The sequence below is a fragment of the Podarcis filfolensis genome (genome assembly GCF_964270895.1).
Source record: "Podarcis filfolensis genome assembly, chromosome: 10".
Classification (NCBI taxonomy): domain Eukaryota; kingdom Metazoa; phylum Chordata; class Lepidosauria; order Squamata; family Lacertidae; genus Podarcis; species Podarcis filfolensis.
In genome coordinates, this window is record NC_139612.1 from 6,155,621 (window position 1) to 6,178,421 (window position 22,801).

General features: G+C 38.9%; 2 protein-coding genes across 3 annotated transcripts in view; one reads left to right on the forward strand and one right to left on the reverse strand.

The window, feature by feature from the left end:
• FBXL13 (F-box and leucine rich repeat protein 13) overlaps positions 1 to 22,801 on the reverse strand; it is a 64,318-nt gene that overhangs the window by 28,386 nt on the left and 13,131 nt on the right. For both annotated transcript variants that reach the window (XM_083575051.1, XM_083575052.1), the window contains exons 8-13: positions 22,337 to 22,534; positions 21,445 to 21,540; positions 19,859 to 19,994; positions 7,092 to 7,144; positions 6,428 to 6,528; positions 419 to 548 (exon numbers count right to left, since the gene is read on the reverse strand). In XM_083575051.1, coding sequence (XP_083431177.1) covers positions 419 to 548; positions 6,428 to 6,528; positions 7,092 to 7,144; positions 19,859 to 19,994; positions 21,445 to 21,540; positions 22,337 to 22,534 — 714 coding nt within the window. The remainder of the gene's footprint in view (positions 1 to 418; positions 549 to 6,427; positions 6,529 to 7,091; positions 7,145 to 19,858; positions 19,995 to 21,444; positions 21,541 to 22,336; positions 22,535 to 22,801) is intronic.
• On the forward strand, positions 338 to 14,541 carry LRRC17 (leucine rich repeat containing 17). The gene is made up of 4 exons (XM_083575294.1): positions 338 to 478; positions 9,980 to 10,873; positions 13,335 to 13,490; positions 13,972 to 14,541. Exons 2-4 carry the CDS (start codon positions 10,117 to 10,119, stop codon positions 14,373 to 14,375), a joined length of 1,317 nt encoding a protein of 438 aa, XP_083431420.1. The 5' UTR covers positions 338 to 478; positions 9,980 to 10,116; the 3' UTR covers positions 14,376 to 14,541.

Below are 22,801 nucleotides of genomic sequence, written 5' to 3' on the forward strand. Positions count from 1 at the left end.
TTAGAAAGCTCACTGACAATCTGATTTCCTTTTCAGGAAATCCTGTCCCTTTCAAGGAGCTTTATTTCTGTTTGCTCAGCAGAGGACCCTTGAGTATTGTTAATGTCTGCAAATTGTACGTATGGAAGCAAAAGCACAAAGCAAGCATGTTTTGAGTCCACCTCCAACAGCAATGCATGCTTTCATTATGCAATAAGGACTGGCTGTTTATAGTTAAAGACGCCCACTGGACAAAAGCCAAAAGCCTATAGTGCTATTCCTCAGGAAAATTTAAGCAGCTGTGGTAATGTAATTTAAAACCTCTCAAAACTTTGCTGCAGTGCCTGTACTACTTGATTATACCATGAGTGCTTGGTGCCGTCAGTTCTCGAAAGGAATCACTTCGCTACAATATGAAAAAGAAAACTGAAATGCAAACCTGGAGGCAGCCTGAAATATCCAAGTAGATGAGCTTGTGACACCCTCTTCCAGAGCCGAGGTACAGTAAGCCATTGTCTGTGAATTTTCTGCAATAAGCTAAACTTAAATACTGTAAATTGGGGCATCCCCTATGCCAGATAAAAGAAGAAGTCAGTTACTAAGATGTTGCATACAGATTTCTGGTGCAATTTGATACTGTAGCTAAAAAGCTTTCTAAGAACATGGGTGGATACTGGAATTTAATGGGAATATTCACTTTGCCTGAATACAAAAAAAGCTGTGTTTCACTTTTCTTTGTTGCATGTACTTTACACTGTTTAATAAGATTATTCACGAACCAAAGTCATCTTAAATGAAACCTGATTTTAAAATGATTTTCCTTGGTTGTAAACTCAAACGTTTGCACTAAATTAGAAATATATGACTCTCAAACATTTTAAGGACCAAGTTGTAACATTAACTTCACATTGTTTTTTAAGCTTTTTGTGTTCAAAATGAAAACCAGAACTCTATCAAAGGATATTAAAGGCATAAAAAATTAAACATAATGTTAAACCATCCCTGCTTGTGTAATTGTTTCCATTAAGGTTTGACACAGCTATTCTAACAAAACAAAAATACAAAATAGTTGTGTGCTCACATAACAACCTAAAGCTGTAATACTTTGCTATATCTGGAAGTAAGCCTCATTGAGCATGGTGACATTTTTTGAGTAAATATGCACGGGATTGCACTGTGTGACTTATTAATAGGAAACGTTGATGACATATATCCAGTGACAGACAAAGGAAGTTGGTTAGACAATATGCACAGCAAACGAATACTCTGAAACTGTACTCTCTACAACTTCATTTTTATAATACATATTTAGGCATTATCATACTGAAGAGTATTAATTTTATACAATTATATAGTAGTTGAACTAAAATAAGAGATGCAATGCCACAATTACCACAAATGAAAGCTTGCAGAAGAAAAAATACACTGTATGATTAGGAGTAGACAACATGCTCTGCAAGAAATTTTAGTTCAGGAAAACATTTAAGGCAACTTCACAAGTCAGCAAAAGCTAAGCTGGGAACACCCACCATGATGAGTGTATGACATCATGACCACTGCTTGTAAGACTTTTGTGTTCTTAATGAATAAGAGAGGGAAAACTTTGCAGATAATAAGGGTTAAATTTAAAGACATATGGAAAGAAATATAAACAGTAAATATTTCTTTTTGTATTAAGACAAAAAGGCAGGTAAAGCATTCAGATAAACTTTTCTGTGAGAAGATAAACACCTAAGATCTTCCAGCAATAGCACATTAATTTTTAGGGGTACAAACTGTGGATTATATTCTCAGTATGTACATCATTATGACAAGTAACAATGAATGGTAACAGACTTCATCTTCTCTTGCCAAAGTTAAAATGCTCCAGCTTGTATTAGTCAGTATCTAATATTATTTATGGCAAGAATGGGAACCTGTGGTCCCACAGATGTTGCTGGACTCCCAGCTCCCATCAGTCCCAGCCAAGCACAGCCAATGGTCATAGATGATGGGAGTTGTACCACAGCAACATCTGGAGGGTCATAGGGCCAATCCCTGCAATGGGTTTTAATTATACAGTACTTTGTTCTTCTAGACTTCAGGTGTCTGTTAATATAACAATGTAATAAATAAATAAGTATTCAGAAGTCCCAAATGCATGGCTGAATTGAAACAAGCTTTTTACAACAATATATTTCTATGAAAATGTGTGTGTGCATACCTTTCAAAGAGAAGGGAGATTAGGTTACCTTTTATTTTATTTCCCTTGGAGGGATGCTCTATTAGATGTCTCAACATATGGGATGTATTGCATCCCCTATACTTGGCATTCACGTGGCAGTGCTTTTTGTGTCAATCTCTTCAAAGCCCTGACTGAGTGTAGCCAATCAGACCAACAGAAAAGGAGGGTTCAAAGTGGGGATAATGTTTATTAAGGAAGTGCAGGCTCACAATGAATGAGCTTTGTTTGGCCCAGCAACATCACCAACTGTATGATTTATAAATGTTACTGAAGAATTGTGTTAAAATATAACATAGTACATAAGCTGCACCTAGCTGAGACTGCCAACAACAGGAAACTGGTGCAAAAACTAAGGGTTTTGTGGGAGGGGTCTTAAAGGAAATTTCAACCTGAGCTGTTTGCTTGTTTTCTTTTTGTGGTTGCAGGAGATAATGTGATTAGGACAACATAGCTTGGCAGGCGATATAACTTTTGCAATGTTCAGATAGGAAAACTACAATATGGCATGCTGAGAACAGAAAGTTCATTCACACTGATCCAAACTGAGACAGAGAAGCAAAAGATGATTTAGCTATATTTAAATGGAATATTATTTTTGCAGGGGGAAATGTCAGCATTTGAAAAGGCTTTATGAACTTGGAGGCTGCTTTGAAAATACCACTAGACCACTAGAAAATGGCATAAGGGTATGAAAATATACAGATCAGACATTTATCTGATCATCATACTAGAGCTGATTCTAGCTCACAGCAAGAATTAACCCAGCTTTCATTTGCTGCTGTACACACAGGAACATGGGCACGAAGAACAGATTAGCTATTTAACAAACTGCCTATATAACATACAGTGGTACCTCGGGTTAAGTACTTAATTCGTTCCGGAGGTCCGTTCTTAACCTGAAACTGTTCTTAACCTGAAGCACCACTTTAGCTAATGGGGCCTGCTGCTGCCGCTGCACCGCCGCTGCACGATTTCTGTTCCCATCTTGAAGTAAAGTTCTTAACCCGAGGACTATTTATGGGTTAGCAGATTCTGTAACCTGAAGCGTATGTAACCTGAAGCATATGTAACCCGAGCTACCACTGTACTTTATTTCATTCAAGCAAATTATGACCAGTTGAGATGCATAAGGAAGGAGTCCAGGCAAAACATACTGAAGGCTTGGTTTCCAGATGTTTGATCATATTGGTTGCCTCCTCTGCACACATTCCAGCTTGTCAATATCTTTCTTAAATTGTGATGCCCAGAACTGAACGCATTACTCCAGGTGTGGTCTGATCACGGCAGAATAGTGCAGTACTATGACTTTCTCGTGATTGGGACATTATATTTCTGTTGATGCAATCTAGAATAGCATTAGCTTCTTTGCTGCTACTTTACACTGTTGACTGTTAAGCTTGTAGCCTACTAAGACCCCTAGACCTTTTCTCATGTTCTACTGACAGACCAGGTGCCCCCCATCTTATATTTGTGCAGCTGGTTCTTCCTGTCTAAGTGTAGAACCTTACATTTATCCCTATTGAAATTCATTTTGGTAGTTTGGGCCCAGTTCTCCATTCTGTTAAGGTAATCTCCAATCCTGATTCTGTCTTCAATACTTCTACAGCATTAGATACCTCTCCCAGTTTGGGTGTCATGCGCAAATTTGATGATCATCTTCTCAGTTTCATTATCCAAGTTGTTTATAAAAATGTTTACCAACAAATGCCTCCCATTTTTCTTTCTTGTTAGAATCATCTGCATTTGTGCCTTCAATATTTCACCTTTAAGAAACTTCCATCCATCCTGGACTCCCTTCTCTTTGAGTATTTCTGACATACAGTGGTACCTCAGGTTAAGTACTTAATTTGTTCCGGAGGTCCGTTCTTAACCTGAAACTGTTCTTAACCTGAAGCACCACTTTAGTTAATGGGGCCTCCTGCTGCTGCTGCCGCTGAGCCGCCAGAGCACGAATTCTGTTCTCATCCTGAAGCAAAGTTCTTAACCTGAAGCACTATTTCTGGGTTAGCGGAGTCTGTAACCTGAAGGGTATGTAACCTGAAGCGTATGTAACCTGAGGTACTACTGTACAGTGGGATCTCACACAGTAGTTCCTCAAGTTTGTTAAGGAAATCAGCCTTCTTAAAGTCCACAGTGCATGTCCAACGACACTCAGGTTTCCCTTGCCTCTGTCTAATGAAACCCAAGAGGACATTATTGTTTCCTCTCAATGTTCACTGTACTTCCACTTTGTTGATCTCTGGTGCTGGTGAGGCACCAAGATAGGTGCAAGATAGGTATGTGGAACTTGAATAGAAAACATGTGGCCCTCCATATGTTGTTATCAGCCCTAGTGAACATAGCCCATTATCAGAGATGATGGTAGTTATAGTCCAACAACATCTGGAATGCTGCAAGTTCCCAATACAAGAAGTCTCATTGAACTCAGGGAGCCTTATGCTTCACAACTGGTAGGGAGCTTCAGACATAAGATTTAGACTAGCTTGCGTTGTGTCTATGATTCTTAAAGTATATGCATAGTACAGAAGGGAGCAGGGAAGCAGCTAGAAGATGTTTCACAAGGGTTGACTTGTCAGTATTTTTGAAATTCCTGCCAAGAACCTTTTAGAAGTCCAGTATCTCACACTTTCCTATTATAGCCTTCCCTCATCGTGTCTTACCATGCATCCGCATATTAGGGGATTAATCAGACACATTGTGAGCTTCAGGGAAAGTAACAGAGAACTGGATTTAATGGCCTATTTTAATTAAATTCATTGCAATTTACCTTTAGAAGATGTGAACTGCCTCCTTCAGTTTGATAACCCTGGTATATGATAAGCATTTAATTTGCCAGTATAGCCTTGCAACCACTGGCATAGAGGATTTGTTCTGCCCATCTCCTCCTGCATGGTCCTGTTTCCCTTGACCTATTCATGGACATCATTAGGTGAGGTGCTTTGATGTGCATCACCCCCATGCAATGCATGGTGAGAGGGCTTTCTCAACTACAGCAGCCACTTTACATTTGTCACAACCTCAGTAATTCTATACAGCTTCTTCTCTACCTCCTGAAAACTTTTGTGTTTAGGCAATTCTTTTTGCTGATTATCCACTTAAGTTTTTGTTTCGTTTTGTTTGTTTTAACTGTCCATCTTTTGTTGAATTTTAAAATGTTGTTGTTGTGGCTGTATTTTTAAATAGCTGTCTTTGTTAGCTGCCTTAACTGATTGAACTAGAAAGGTGGGCTATAACTATTCCAAATAAATGAATAACTAACTAACTAGAACGTCTTGGGGTAAACTGCAGTAAAATCAAACATGCCATTAACACAGTTCTCTTTCATTGTCCAAATAGCTCCAAAGTGCCTCATCAGGTCTTTAGCATGCAGGCGTATAATAAGGTAATCATGGTGCTCTATTCAGCTCTAACCAAATTTATTTCATGGTCCTTTCCCAATCTGTTGTTTAGAAGTACAAATAACTGAGGCTTTACATACATACCTGGGAGAAAGTCAATAGGACTTATTTTTGAGTGCATCTATAGGATCGGGCTGTGAACCTGTCATTTTCAGCCCCCTTATCTGTCAGACTCAGAGAGTATCTTGTGTTTGTGGGCACGAAGGGGAGATTAGCAACTGGCCGGTAATGACTTTCTGACTTTCAGATTTTCTGAATCCAGGGAGGGTTTCGTGAGGAGTGGTTTTACCACTGCCTCCTTCAAGCAGGGAAGGACCACCCCCTCTTGCAAGGAGGCAATAATAACCTCCCTGGCCCCTAGTTGTCCCCTCTACGCAAGTTTTTATCAGTCCATATTCTCAAGCCTTACTACTGTCAGTTCCACCACAGCCATGAAGTCCTCAGCCACCCCAGAGCCAGTTGCCTTGGCAGGGATATTGAAGTCTCTCAAAACCAGTGGTCAATGTTTTATTGGAGGGAGGGTGCTGCCCCTGCTTTTTGATCACTGTTTTATTTGGGAGAGGGTTGTAGTAGTTTGACTTTTTTTGTGAGGGGGGTGCTCAGCACTGCCAACTTTTCTGCTGTGAAATTGTTGTTGTTTTCTGGCACCCACAGCAGTTTCCTACAAATTCAAATGTGTCTCTTGGTCCATAAAGTTGGGGGACACTTGTTTCAATATTACAGTGATAGTCAGCGAGAGAGAGCAGCTGATCTTTATAAAGGTGGAATCTTTCTTCTATTGTTATACTAAAATTCAGAATTTATTTATAAAACAGATTGTTTTTACCTTGACAGAAGTCTTAGTGTTCCATTTGTGATATCTGTGTGAGATAAATTTAAGTAAAGGATTGCTGGGCAACCTTCTGTTACAAGCCTTATTAGTTCATCCTGTTCAATAAAGAAAAACATAAATGAAATTGGTTTCATTTTTTAAAGTAAATAATATGGCTCTATATCAGATGCATTTTTTCAGTTCACACTATACTTCAACAGCACACATAGACATCTGATAATAAATTGGACATGCAATAATAATAATATTTAGCATAATCTGCTGTAACCACATTCTTAACATAATATAACATATAAATGTAACTAAGATAACCAGAATCTTTAGGTAGAATAAATGACCTCTTTTGGTTTTGAAAATGGCCTCCTTAAATTGATGTTTCTGATCCATATTTGGCCCATGGTCTGGACGCTCCTCACACCAGTGTAGACTGAGGCTGGAAGTCTATACAGCTTTTCCTTGATTACAAACCATGAAATCATATGGGTTTCCTATTCAAACTTAGTAATATTTGGACTTTAGCCATATTATGCTACATAAATAGAGCACAGCTTTTCATTTTAAAAACGTTGTGTCTTCTCTAGAAATCAAAATTAGAACTAAAATTTACTATATCTGAATTACATTAAGGCTATTTCAAATTTGTTGTATGAATACTTACATTTAACCCTTGGCATTCAGTGACATTTAAGTCTTGCAAATTCTTACAATGAGCTAAAATAAATATAACACCAAATTAGTATCTTGCATTACTTGAAAACATCAGCTAATATCTAGCAGTTTTCAGTAACATAAACCCAAAATGGGAAAGAATGAAATATATTTTATACCAATGGTCAGTAACACTGGAGATATGTCATTTCATTGGGATTACACAATGTTTTCATTGTTAAAAGATCATTTTGCTTTTTCCAGGGACACCCCACCATCACCAAAGGAATGTAGTTATTGCTTTGTTAACACACATTCTCAAACAGTAAGATAAGCCACCCTGTTGAGGACTTGGACAAGCTGCCTGTGACAGCATGTCACTCCTCTGACAGCTCCTAGACTTGATTGGGTCAAGAATGTAAACTTAATGAGTGTTGATACTATGAGTGAATAGAGACATTACAAGCCTTTTTCTTAACTAAGGTTTTGTCCTGTGACATCTCAGCCCATGCTATGGGTCCATCTTGTTTAATGGCCTCACTTTCCTATGATCCCCTTGCCTCCAGGATGAAAAGATACCTCTTTGTCCATTTGGTTTTAGAACTAGATCATATTACTATAACACTGGAACCTAGAGGTGAATGGGGCTCACGCCCAGGTAAATTTGTATAGGATTGAAGCCTACATGTACAGGACAGAGTGAATCAGCATCTTATCCTGTACACCAGGGATAAGAAACCTGTGACCTCCAGATACTGCTTGAACATGACTTCCATCACCTCTGACCATTGATGGTGTTAGCAGACATTGAAATGGAGTCCAATGACATCTGGAGGGCCACTTTCCCACCCATGCTGTTAGGCTGCAATCCCAGACAGTATTTTCATGGAACATGGTATTGTACCAGACAAGGCAGTAGAGCAAATATTTAGAAGCAGGCTAAGAAGAATTATAAGATCATGAGAGGGCAAAGCTCAGTGGTAGAACATCTGCTCTGCATGCGTACAGAAAGTCCCATGTCCAATCCCCAGCATCTCTAGGTTGAGCTAGGAGAAAATATGAAACCATGGAGACTCTGAAACTCTGCTGTCAGTCAGTGTTAACCAGCGCTGGAAAACTTCTGGCCTGTGGAAAGCCAGAGGTTCAAGAGCAGCATCGGCATTGGACAGGCTGGGCAGGTCCACCTTCTATGTTCCAAGGGCGGACCAAACCTTCATAATCTTTTCTCTGGCCTGCCCCGAAAGCCCTTCTCCCTGGGAGCCAGACAATATGACTCCCATCAACTCTGGCCATTGATGGTGCTAGCTAACTCCAGTTCCACTGCCAGACTCCGCCCTCCTGCCCAGCCACATCAGGTAGATTCCTGATGCTTCCCATTCCTTGCCCAACAGTCATGTCAGGCCACAGCGACCACCAGGTAAACCAGTAACAGGGTATTATTATCTTTAATGTGGAATTCACCTTTTTCAAAGGTGCCACACACTGGATCAACATTTTAATTAATCTATTCACAAAGACCCAAGGTCTCTTTCCTGTGTAGTCCCTGCTACTTCAGACTATTAACATATTTGGGAAGGTGGGATTTCTTTTCCCAGTGTCCATCACTTAACACTTGTTTAAAAGAGCAAATGAAATTCAATGTAATTCCCATTCACTCGCTTTCATTTCAAGAAGAAATACAAGGCAGTTCACAAACAAATAAAGTCAACAGCAAAATAACAAGAATAAACATATAGCTACCAAAAATAAAAATGCACTGTAAAACAGCTACATTAAAATACCCATAATTAAAATATATAACAAACCCCTTAAAACAGCATAAGAGTTACAAAAACAATTACCACCAAACACAACCAACCAAGCTTGGGAACCCCTAACCTCACACAATATCAATAAAAATAAAATAAAAACAAAACAAATTGAATTACTACAAGAGATGAAAGTCAGGAGATCAGGGAAATGCTTTTTAAGCAGGTGTATCTTCAGGAGTCAATGGAATGCCAATACTGATGGGGCATTGCATATTTCAGCCAAGAAGGGCATTCCATAGCACTGCTGTCACTAATGAAAATGGTTGCTTCCGTGTTTACTACAAGCCAATAATCATCAGACTATGGCAAAACTAATTGGGTTCCATTTGTTGACCTAAATGCCCTTACGAATTCATTCCCTGAGTTCCCTGTATCAGGTGATACTGTATCAGGTATAATGGTGCGTGACATCATCATTATTTGATAATAAATAAACTATTTATATCTCCATTTAGGAGGGAAGCTCACCATTATTATCACAGCCGAAATTATTTTCAATACACAATGTGCTGATTATTATGGAAAAGCTATTGAGATGTCAGCTTTAATTCATTATAATTTAGGACACCAGTCATGAAAGACCTACACTGACTCCCAGTACAATTCTGAGCACAATTCAAAGTGATGGTGCTGACCTTTAAAGCCCTAAATGGCCTCAGCCCAGTATACCCGAAGGAGCGTCTCCATCCCCATTGATCGTCCTGGACACTGAGGTCCAGCTCCGAGGGCCTTCTGGCGGTTCCCTCACTGCGAGAAGCGAAGTTACAGGGAACCAGGCAGAGTGCCTTCTCAGTAGTGGCACCTGCCCTGTGGAACGCCCTCCCATCAGATGTCAAGGAAATAAACAACTGACCTTTAGAAGACATCTGCAGGCAGCCCTGTATCAGGAAATTTTTAATGTCTGATGTTTTACAATTTTTTATATATGCTGTAAGCCACCCAGAGTGGCTTGGGAAACCCAGCCAAATAGGCGGAGTATAAATAAAATAATAATAATAATAATAATAATAATAATAATAATAATAATAATAATAATTTATTAATTCTAGGGTAATATCTCACTAATATTCTGCTTTTCTTCCAACAGAGCGATTCCTCAAACCCTTGCTGTGCCTCCTTGATTCAGAACCACGCTAGTTAAAGGCTTCCAAACTCAGATTTCAAAGGAATACTCTGACTGTTCCAGCTGTTGTACAAAATAATTGGGACCAGCTGGATGTCAGGATGCAAGTGGTTACAATTATAATACTACTTTTCTTTTGCAAAGCAGCTGACTTTAGGAAGACAAGAAATGGAAGTTCAAGAAACAAAGCAAATAATGGAAAGTCAAACGGCTTAAGAAGAGCATCCGGCACTGTCAAGCGCTACACCCCAGGCCCCCCATGTGATGTGTACACCTATCTTCATGACAAATACTTAGATTGCCAAGAAAGGAAACTGACATTTGTATTGTCTGATTGGCCGGAAGATTTAAAACACATGCTGCTAGCAAGAAATAGAATTCGCAAGCTGAAGAACAACATGTTTTCCAAGTTCACAAAATTAAAAAGTCTAGATTTACAACAGAATGAGATATCAAAAATTGAGGATGAAGCTTTTTTCGGTTTAAATAAACTCACTACACTTTTACTGCAGCACAATAAGTTGAAAATCCTGTCCGAGGAGGTGTTTATTTACATGCCTCTTTTAATTTATTTACGCCTGTATGATAATCCATGGGACTGCAACTGTCAGATAGAAACTCTTATAACGATGCTGCAGCTTCCAAGAAACAGGAACTTGGGAAACTATGCTAAATGTGTACACCCAACAAAACTAAAAGGTCAAAAGCTCAAGCAAGTAAATTCAGAGCAGCTGTGCACTGAAGGAGAAAGACCAGACCCTCCTATTCCAAAACCTAAACCCATCAGACCTGAATTTGACTCTTCTCTCTGCCACATCTACATGTTTCCTGTACGGACACTGGACTGCAGAAAAAAAGGTTTGTATAAGCCAAATACATGTTACTTTTTAGCTGCTCATTAATGACCATTAACGTTATCATCATGAAACTTTACCCAAGGTAATGGAAAGGTGGGGTATATTTTTAAAAATATTTTAGGCTGTAAGCCTTTTGACTGTTACCTGAGAGTAAAACAAATAGAATTCAAGTAATTACTTGTCAGTAGACATGCAGAAGATTACAGTTGGTGGTTATCTAGCCCAAGCGGTGGAATTTTTCACCTATCCATTATTATTAGTATCCATAACAATCAATAGACTTATGATAAAAACTTATAGCATCCTGATTACAAAATAACAAAAGTGGGCATATGTGCCTTAAGTGTGTCAGACGCAAGCAGCCTGGAGGTAGGATGAGCATGTAGCCCTATAATAAATTTAGCATAAAAATATTAGTGGTTTAATCAAACAAATTGTGCCATCCTATAGGAGAAGTCTGCATCTACTTACCACCCATAACTACAAGAAAATTAATTTAGAATAAAAATAATTTAGAGTAATTTATCTTTCAAGCCCCATGTCTTGTAACTGACCCACGTCTACTCAGAAATAAACCTCACTGTATTCAATGGTGGGCTCCAAGTAAGTGGAATTAGGACTGAGGCCTTAATTTGTTTCTACTTGAATTTTAAAAACCAATGAACTGCATTGTTCATTATTGCTATTTTCAAATGGAAAGAAGTTTTCTCTTTTGTTACCTGTAGACTTTATCTGTACTCCTCAGTTACATTCCAAAGCTCTTTAGCAAAGTAGGAAGAAACATGTGAATTCAACTGCTATTTTTTGGCTACCACCCATTCCCTAAATCAGAGGGTAGAGAACCTCTGGCCAGAGGTTTGCCTCATGGGATTAACGTTTGGCTCATGAGATCATTTCCCCCATTTTTAATTCAATGGGACTTGCCTCTTAGTAGACAGGGTTAGAATTGCAGCCAGAGGTGTCTTTATGATGGGCCATTAGTCACTTAATTAACTTAGTCTTTAAATTGCCACAATATATTCATTTCTGCACGCTGCCTTTCTAGACATTCATTAACTTTGTAAAGAAACACACAGGGAAAGTAACTGATTTGCAAATATTTGCTGATACCTGAGACATGCATGTCTATCATGTACAATGATAAATAAAAATGTTTAAAATATTTATATATTGGCATTAGCAGATTATTAAATGGAAAAAAGATTTGTGCAAAATAAACCAATGGCAGCAGAACATAAAATACTAGATGAAATTTTGATTGAATTTTGGATTGGATTTAGGGATGTTTGTAGACCCCTAGGTTCCCTGCCTAGACAAATTTAAAAACGAAATTAGGGAATAATATCTGGAAGGCATCAAAATATTAGCCACATTCAAACTCCTGCTCTAAAAGACCATTAAGTCAAACTGCAACCCCCACACCTGACAACCACACAAGCTATCTTCAAACTAAATAGCACCAGATGAGTTTTAAAAAGTGACCCAAGCCACAAAGTGCAGAGGAAGACAAACTTCTCAATGTTGTTTTGACAGAAAGACAATATGTGAATTAGTGAATCAATAGCAACATTCTTCATAAAAAGTAATTCAATAAGGCAGCCAGAAAACAATGCTCTACATTGTCTACAACATGGAAAGGACACTTTTTGGCACAATCGGTACTACTTGTAGATTTTTAAGATGGTTTCTTTAGGGACGCGGGTGGTGCTGTGGGTTAAACCACAGAGCCTAGGGCTTGCTGATCAGAAGGTTGGCGGTCCGAATCCCCGCGACGGGGTGAGCTCCCGTTGTTCGGTCCATGCTCCTGCTAACCTAGCAGTTTGAAAGCACGTCAAAGTGCAAGTAGATAAATAGGTACCGCTCCAATGGGAAGGTAAACGTGCGCTGCTCTGGTTCGCCAGAAGCGGCTTAGTCATGCTGGCCACATGACCTGGAAGCTGTACGCTGGCTCCCTCGGTCAATAAAGCGAGATGAGCGCCGCAACCCCAGAGTCAGCCATGACTGGACCTAATGGTCAGGGGTCCCTTTACCTTTACCTTTACCTTAAGATGGTTTCTTTAGCACCTCAGTTGGTTTACTTTGTTTCAAACTCTCAGTGGGTACACTGATTCTCTAAAGTTGGTGATACACAAACTAAAGGAGTACTGGGCAATGTATTTGGGAATAGGATATGCACACAAGGCTACCACCTTACTGAAGCTAAGTAGGTGTGAGTCTGGTCAGTGTTGGATGAGAGACCATGTAGGAACCACATGTATGCTACCTGGGATTCCGTAATGGAAGAAAGGTAGGGTATAAATAGAAGACAGTAACTTTTTAAAGCAGTCTTAAAAACAAAAGAAGACTTAAGAATGCACATGACTAGTCTATGTTGGTATATGGATAGATGGGAAACTATGTTGTGGCGGGGACTATGGCTTTCCATAATAATATTTTTATATATTTCTTCTTTCCTTCTCAAGAATTAAAGAAAGTTCCCGGTAACATCCCTCCAGATGTAGTTAAACTTGATCTATCTAACAATAAAATCAACCAGCTACGACCCAAGGAATTTGAAGACATGAATGACCTGAAGGTATTAAACCTCAGTAGTAATGGAATAGTTCACATAGACCCAGGTGAGTAAACTTTATTATGATATATCAAACTATAGTGAGTTTTAATAAATGCTTTCATGATAGAAAAGGTGGCTCATTTCCTCAAAATGTCATTTTTAATAATTATGAAATAGTAAGAAATAGCAGTTGAATATCTATCAAATCTAAGAGAATTCCACTTACGGGAAGCAACAACAGTCACTGATTAATCAGATTGTTTTAGAGTGCAATATTATGCATGTCTTCTCAGAAGCAAGCCCACTGAATTCAATACAACTTACTCCTAGACAAATTTGTATAGGATTACACTGTTAATCTCTATTTTGGGTCTGGTACAGAAGACTCACAATAATGTTCAGAACATTGTGCCTCTCTTGTTTCTTTAAAACACAACCACAGTGAATCTCAGCCAAGGTTTAATGGTACTAACACATCTCTCTATGGTTGTTGTTATTTCTACGCAGTAGATATGTAATCCTAGTGTTTACATTTTTTTGAACAGCTGCATTTGCAGGACTCATGAACCTGGAAGAATTGGATTTATCAAACAACTCCCTGCAAAATTTCGAATATGGAGTATTAGAAGATTTGTACTTTTTGAAAATACTGTGGCTTAGAGAAAATCCTTGGAGATGTGACTACAACATTCATTATCTTTTCTACTGGTTGAAGCACCACTACAGTGTTCACTACCATGGTTTAGAATGTAGAAAACCTGAGGAATTCAAAGGCTGGTTTGTTGGGAAATATGTCAGGAGCTATTATGAAGAGTGTCCCAAAGATAAGCTCCCTATTTACCCAGAAACATTTGAACAGGATACCGACGATGAAGAATGGGAAAAGCACAAAGAATATCCAGTTCAAACAGGAAAGAAACATGGGGTAATTGTCACTGTAATAGGTTAATTTGATCACTGCCACATTCAATCCTTTAATATTTTTGTAAGAAAAAATGGTAGTTTATATTTTTGTTAAATGCAGTGTATGTTCATGAGGGATTATCTGTTAAAATATTTTTGGTACTAATCACATGATGACGTTACCTGTTTCCTTATAAACTTACTCTTTTTAATCTGTTTTGTGTCGTTTTTGCCTAATTAGTAACCATTTGCAAATTCTTAACGCAAAGGCATATGATTTATTGCAGTGTAATAAACTAAACCTCTTTAGAGAGTTGGGCTTAAACATCCTAAAACTTGAAATCCATGTTTAACCAGAAGTAAGTTGCACTATGTTCCGTGGAGCCTACTCCCAGTTAAGGGTTCACAGAACTACTGTCATCCACTGCAATCTGTTGAATATTGTAACTGTAACAGAAGGCACACACATCCAACTTTCTAATGAGGCACAAAAAGGCAGCCACCAATTTATCCTTCCTAAGTGCCTAGATCTGGACAAGGACAAAATCATCTGAGTTAGGGGATAGGCAGCCAAAGTCCAACTTGTAATTACTGGATCCTTCCCAACTACTCTATTCTGAACTTAAAAATGGAAAGCATAATGCTGGTGGTCAACAAAAGAGGTTTAAAGACTGTCTCAAGGCAAATCTAAAAAAATGTAGTATAAACATCAACAATTGGGATGTACTTGCCTGCGAGCGCTCCAATTGGAGAACAGCCTTTACCAAAGGTGTCATGGGCTTTGAAGACACTCAAACTCAGGACGCAAGGGAGAAACGTGCAAAGAGGAAGGCACACTTGGCAAATTCACATCATGATCAACTCCCACCTGGAAACCTATGTCCCCGCTGTGGAAGGACATGTGGATCCAGAATGGGCCTCCTCCGTTACTTACAGACTCATTGTTAAAACCGTGTTCATGGAAGACAATCTTACTCGGCTACGAGTGATCGCCAAAGAGAGATGGTAGAAGGGTTAAAGCAGGTGAATGAGACCTGAGCCTATTTAGACATAACACTACTCAGTTTTGGGTTTTGGGTTTTCAGAATGATTTGGTTCAGATGGGGATAAACAATCACATAAAAAGAAAATAAATCAGATGTTCTACAGTCACTCACAAATGGAGTATCTTCAGCTGATGTGCTCCTAACATAGGACGTGTTTTGGCATGGAATGGCAGAGCTTCCCCAAGGTAATGAAAGATTGTGACAAAAAAAACTCAATACAACCCTATTTGATATAGGGTGTTAGAAGGGTGCAATCCGGACTAATCTGTATCATAGGGTTGTTGAGAGGTTAAAATAGAAAGGGGGAGAACAACGTGCACCACCTTGCAGTCCTTGGAAGAAAAGAGGGATATCAATGTAATAAATAAATAAAATTATTGACTTGTAAAAAGAAGGAAAATATTGAAACTCTATGTTCTCTGCAGAGGAAAAAGGTACATCAGTACTGATCAGTCATGACATTTGTCCCACAGTACAAAACTGGTGACTGACAAACCAATGATGTAAATTCAGATTCAGGGAAAATCCACTATCTTTCCTACATCAACGAAACTATCAAGGCGTGAGCCAAGCATAGGATTAAGATCAACTTCAGCTTTAATCTGTAGCCTCATCATAGCTGCAAGAATGCTTTGAATTGAAAAAAGCTGCTTGTAAACTCTAGCAGAGCTTCACAAACTGAAAATACTCCTCCAATAACCCTAAAGGTTATTTGGCTTGAAAATCATTTTCTGGAATCCAAAGAGCCTACATGAATTATACTCGGGGGCTGATTTATCTTTATAGCTGTAGCCCCTGGAATATTGCTCTGGAGGATCCTCAGTCCTTCAGGAACACCTTCGGGTGGGGCACAAGGAGCTCTGGCAGGAAGAGGGAATAGCTAGCTAGGGTTGTGTGTGTAACACTTACACTCTCTCCCTCACCGCTCCAAATTAAAATGAAATAGATGGAAAACTGGCAACTTACCTTTTAATTTTCTGTAAAGTTGTCCAGGAACACCTCCTGGTTTTTTTACTTTTATTCCTTTACACTGTAATCCTATACACATATACAGTGGTACCTTGGGTTAAGTACTTAATTCGTTCTGGAGGTCCGTTCTTAACCTGAAACTGTTCTTAACCTGAAGCACCACTTTAGCTAATGGGGCCTCCTGCTGCTGCCACGACGCCAGAGCACGATTTCTGTTCTCATCCTGAAGCAAAGTTCTTAACCCAAGGTACTATTTCTGGGTTAGCAGAGTTTGTAACCTGAAGCGTATGTAACCTGAAGTCCCCATGAGTTCAGTGGGGTATACTCCGCTAACCCAGAAATAGTACCTCAGGTTAAGAACTTTGCTTCAGGATGAGAACAGAAATCACGCGACACTAGCAGGAGGCCCCATTAGCTAAAGTGGTGCTTCAGGTTAAGAACAGTTTCAGGTTAAGAACGGACCTCCAGAACAAATTAAGTACTTAACCCGAGGCACCACTGTACTCCTAGATATGTGGCACAGGATTGCAGCCACAGCATTATTTCCTACAGTGATCTCAAGTATTGAAGAACTGACTACTAAGAGGGAAATACCTTCCTATGGGTCCAAAGTAAGATGCAGGTGTCTGGCTAAATTTTAAAAGTTGAAACTTACAAAATTCCTCACTTTAAATATCCGTTATGATTTACCCCCCTCCCCCCAATGGTCTTAGTTATTCACAGTATAGAAAGACAGGAAAGGATGACAAGGCAGATATTGGACTCAGAATAACACAGCTGTTCTTGTTGGGGGTGGGCTGGATTTACAGGCAACTTGAAGCCAGTTCCTGCAGGAAGAGAGTCTGCAACACTACAGAGTAAAAGAAAAATGGGAGGGATCTAATGGTTGACATTTGAAGCTGTAGCTCAAAAGCCAAACAAGTTCCAGGGGAATAAAGTGTTACTTCAGTGGCTAATAAAGTCTAAAACTGCTGAAACAGAAAAATGAGTGAATCCTGAATGGCCCCACAGAATTGCTAGAACAGGAAATGGGAACCTAAAACAGGCAGCGCAGTTGTGTTAAAGTAGCAGTACATTTTTTTATTTGCTAGAAAGATTCATGGCTAAATTGGTAAATAATAATTCTTCCTAATCGGCCAAAGAAAAGTTCAGAAACTGGAATTTAGCATGAGAAATAGCTTTGAAAAGATAACTAGCTCTATAAGTAACCTTCTTCAACTGGCACTTCATGGATGAATAATTAATTAATTACAATATGCCCAAGAAAGTGGGAACATCAAAAAAGGTATATAGACCTGAATTGTAGCAGTAGTACTAGTGGTGGTCGTGACTCAAAATGAAATCTGAAAAATAACTTAAAATAGGGAGATGTTTTGCTTTGTTCCTAAATTATTCTTTTTTAAAAACCTCCCTCAATTGAGCCATGATACAGTTTATTGGCACAAAAACTTAATCATCAAGGGAAAGGGGAGGATGCACAATTCTCAGTTACACAAAGGATAAAATGATTTACATGTCCAAGTATTTTTAAACTTTTCAGATACAAAGTTTATCATACTCATATATTAAACTTGAAACAAATATTGAACTGTATTCATCTGCATTATAGTCTTAAATGCAGGAGTATGTGTAATGTTTGTAATATTATATTGTTTTGGTTAACATTTCATCATCATAGAACCTTAATTTTAAAATGTGTGTCTTCCAGAACAATAACAAAAAGGCCATAGCATCTGAATTACCTTCATTGTTTTACCAATAATGTGAAAGGAAGACTGATTCAACTCAAAAGCTCCAAAGAGTTTAAAAGTACTGTAAATTTTCCAATGAACCAAAAAGAAAGACTGTAGGTATGGAACACCTAAGACAGATCAAAGATTTGAAACAAGAGAAACCAAGAAAAAAAGAAAATACTTGGGCTCAAAGCAGAGTAGAATGGAGTGTGTTCATTCAGCAGCACAGTCTTCAAATTTTAATAAATAAAAAAATCTGGTAATTTACTTTAGTGGCCATGAAACAAGCTTCTAGCAGCTTTATGCTGCTTAATGAGCCTGCTATTAGCATCATGCAGATCAAAACTACTGAACGAGAGATACAATGAGTGGTACTATGGTCCACTTTCAGCTGATTGCGCAGAAGATGGAAAAATTAATGTGTGCAGGACAATCTTTAAGAGGAAGTGAAAAAAATGAGTAGTATACAGCTAACTTGTATCAGTGCAAGGATTTTCACTTGTGCAATTGAACTCCCTGCCTCCCCACGCCCCTCCCCAATTCGCTCCAGAAGTTTGGGGGAACCTCCAGAACACATTCATGTGCTCATGTAATGATAAAGCTATGGAATCTATGGAAGTGTTTCCTGTTTCAGACTTGTGTGTCCTGTTCCTACCTTGTCTCAACCTTGACTACAATGTCTGGAACATGTAGGCAGGGTCAATCTTCATCCTTCTCCAGTGGGAGGACCACCCTGCTCTCCCATGCTGGCCCTCCTCCACAGTGAGCTACACAGCCCTAAGAGACCAACCCTAGCTAGCTATTTAGATGTTGCTGATGGTCTGTTTAATAGCAGACTTCTTATATTCTCAGAGGAATTGGGGGATATGACTTAAGCTGCCTGCAGTAAATAACTTGGAGGTGCAGTTGGCTGCCAACCTATCTAGTGAACATAGGAACTAGCCTGTAAGTCCTTATCCCCAGGGCTTCTTAAGAAAGTCCCATGGAATTTTGCTTGGCATCCACCTCTGCTTACTCTTGACTATAGTTGCAGTCTGAGGTCCAATCTAGTTATGAGAAATGAAAATGTAAAAATAAACCCCCACAAACAACCACAGAGCAGAAGAAGAAGAATTTGCTACAAGGACAGCAAAAACCCCAAACTGGGTAAGATTGTCAGGTGGGAAGAAAAACACATACTGAGCCTTCACTTGGATTATTTACTCTATCTGCACTTTGCCCTTGCTGCTTATTCTCCAGGCCAACCAACACTGAGATGACTGGCTGAAGCATCTGCAGTTGAAAGTGTGGTTGTCTCACAAGTCTCAAGCTGAGTGATCTCCAGCAGTGCTGGCCTACAGGTAGCTTGGTTCCTTCTCCTTACCCCTTGCTAGTTACAAAAGGATAACCCTCATCTCGGAACTTCATTTGGGGCCTCAAAGTATGTGAATTTACATAATTGTAAACCTATTATACATTTTTCTGAATACAGTGGTACCTCTGGATGCGAACGGGATCCGTTCTGGAGCCCTGTTTGCATCCTGAAGCGAACGCAACCCACATCTGCGGGTCACGATTTGCCACTTCCACGCATGTGCGTGATGTCATTTTGAGTGTCTGCACATGAGCAAGTGGCGAAACCAGAAGTAACGCATTCCGTTACTTCCAGGTCGCCGTGGAGAGCAACCCAAAAATGCTCAACCTGAAACATGTTCAACCTGAGGTATGACTGTATTTCAAAAAGATGGACACATAAACAGCAAGGCAATTAAAAGAAATTAGAAATTTAATAAAATGCTTACCAATATTTTTAAAAGTAAACCAATAAAGAGTAGAACAACCACGAAGATTCAAATTCAGCACATTAGTATGCCACTTCAGCAAAATATTTCCGGCTATGTTATCTTTAATCTTCTCTTTTACTGCAGAAAAATTAATCTAAACAGAAAATATATTCCGATATGATTAACAACGAAGAGTTCTATACATTACAAATGTTAAGGTTCATTAAATCTGTCACCCTAAAAATACAAACAATTGTTTCACTTCTGGAAGGTGAGTAGTTCAGGAGAATCAAATGAAAATACATTGAAGGCCAATGACAACAGGATATGGATAGAGATGTACAGGATAATATCTATGCTAAATCTAGGAATCTTCCCAATACAGAGGCAGAAATTATGTACTTCATATGCCTACAAATGCCTAGTACTGGGGTAAAGTTTTCAGCCCGCAATATTGTGGCACATTGGGATAGTACTTGGGGGTTGGGGGGTTGGGTGTAATCTTTCAATGAGATTGACACAAGATTTGATTTCTTCTTAATTTAAAACAAAGCTGAGTCACTACTCCAAGTCAGCTGCACTTGATGTCATTTCCATGAAACATTCTGGCCCCAATTTCCAAAGTGCTTGGCAGCCTAGCTACTGAACACAGCTAAGCAGCCACTTGAAGAAGCAGCTTAGCTTAGTTTTAAGCTTGAAGAGAGAAATTCTCCCAAACTTGTGAAAGATGATAGTCTAGGGAAAGAGGTGGGGATTATGCAGAGCCCTTCAAATGTTCATTGTTAGGAATCATTCACATTTTCCATATTTACTATTCATAAATTATTCATCTGTCTTTCACTGTTTTTCTAATCACTTTTGGTTTTTTTACAGTCTTCTACTGATTTAGTTGTGGGCCAGATTCAACTAATGAGTCCTACTATTACAACAATGTACCAGTCATAATGCTCTTTGCCTTCTTGGGCTTGCCGCAGCTAATCAGTAATGTTGAGGCTTGCTTTTGCACAGTGGTAGTATATTCCTCCTGCACAGCCAATGAATGCTGATTCCCACCCAGCAATCTTCAGCACCTTCAGCAGACTGAGATCTAGGGTTCTGCACAAAAGATTTTGGGCTCAGACCCCATGCTTTTCCCTTGACACTCCTGTCTGAACAGCCCTGGAAAAGGCATGGGAGGCTGCATGGGGAAGGGAGAATTGGATAAAAATCTATCTCCAGCCTCTGTTGGATTGAAGCCCTTTTTCAAGAACAAAGGGGGCCATCAATTTAATTAACATTAATCCCTCAAACATATGGGAAATACAATTTTTGATTAATTGTAATTGGAATATTAGATAGCCAAATCAAAATATTAGATAGCTTATCTCTATCCAAAATGCGTATGTTTAAATAAGAGGCTATAAGAAAATTACGTCCGTGCAACAATTCTAGCCAAAGCAATCATTATCATATGATACATAACTATTCTCTGACAGCACTATTAAATTTGAAGGACAATAGGCCAATTTAACAAGGAGAACCATTATTTATTGGGTATTCTCTTCGATTCATTTTTTTTAAAAAAAAACTGGTACTAAATCTTGGTTTCAAGCATCTGTACTTACATTACTCCATACTGAACCCATTTGTGTCATTGCTTTCCAATTTCGGTTAACCTGAGCACATCTTGCCAAATCAATTATAGTTAAATAATGGAAGATCTAATTTCAAAACACAAAAACACAGTAACATGCAAAGCATTACTTAAGCTTAAAACTTGTCCATTGTTAATCTTTAGCTTTTAGATTTCTCCTGGTTCAAAAAATATAGCTGCTGCATAGTGCTCTGCAATCCATGCCCATTTCCAATTGCTGCATGTAACGTTTCTCCCACCACTGATACGTCTTTTGGAGCAGCACTGTATCCGAGTATTCCTTTTTCAGATGTCTCATCACTCTAAAGTGTGACTAGGATATCTAATCGTATGACATTTAGGATAACTACTCGGAGTGATTCACCTCTTGTCATTTTACAATGAATATCCCTCCCCAACCACCCCAACTCACATTTTCTCCACAAGATCAACACTTGAAGGGATTCCCTCTGTCTTAATGAACCCCCCCTCAACTTGAGCAGGGGGTCACTTCCAGTTTATTTCACTCCCCACCCCACCCACTGCCCCTGCTGCTTTGGGATAAAGTGTACATAAGTGGCAGCTTAGTACTGTTTAAAAACTTAATAATGCAGGTAGAACATTCTAACTGGAGAGTGTCCATAACAGATAAAAAGAACTATGTCTGAGGCTCCACTAATTGGGACTCATGGCTCCAAAAAGACTTGATCAAAGCTCCTGCCCTGCACTTTTCCAGGTTCTGGCAAACCTACTATATCTGCAGTGGAAAGCTGGTATCTGCTAGTCAATTTTGTGCCTTTTGCTGCCTTCAGGTTTCTCCCTTGTGGACATACCTGAGCCTTCAGAGAAGCTTGAATTAAACCTATTAAACTGTGCTTACTAACCTGGGCCACTGCTCTTTCTGGCAGTTTTGCCATATGATCTCTGCCTGATTTTATAGGTGGTGCTGATATATAATCTTCATGCGAATGTCTTAAAGAGTGACTTTTTTCTTTCTCCTGTTTTTCATGCTTTTCATGTCTTTCACGTTTTTCACCATGATAGTCAACACTAAGAAAATCTTCAGAATCTTCTACTATTTGCTGCCAAATGTACACAAAAGAGACAACAAAGTTAACATTTTCTTTATTCAAACTACAGTCTGGTTTTGACAAATGTAAGAAATCAGTTCTCAAACTACATGAGACTTTAAATGTGTCTTTGCATCTAACATGATTTTTTAAAAATGTAAATTGCATCAGTTAAGGGAGGTGATAATTAATGGGCACAGAACAGGCCTCAAAGAGAAATGTAACTTTCCTCCCCTACCATGGTCCTGAGGAAAATCGCTTTTTTGAAGCTGTCACTTC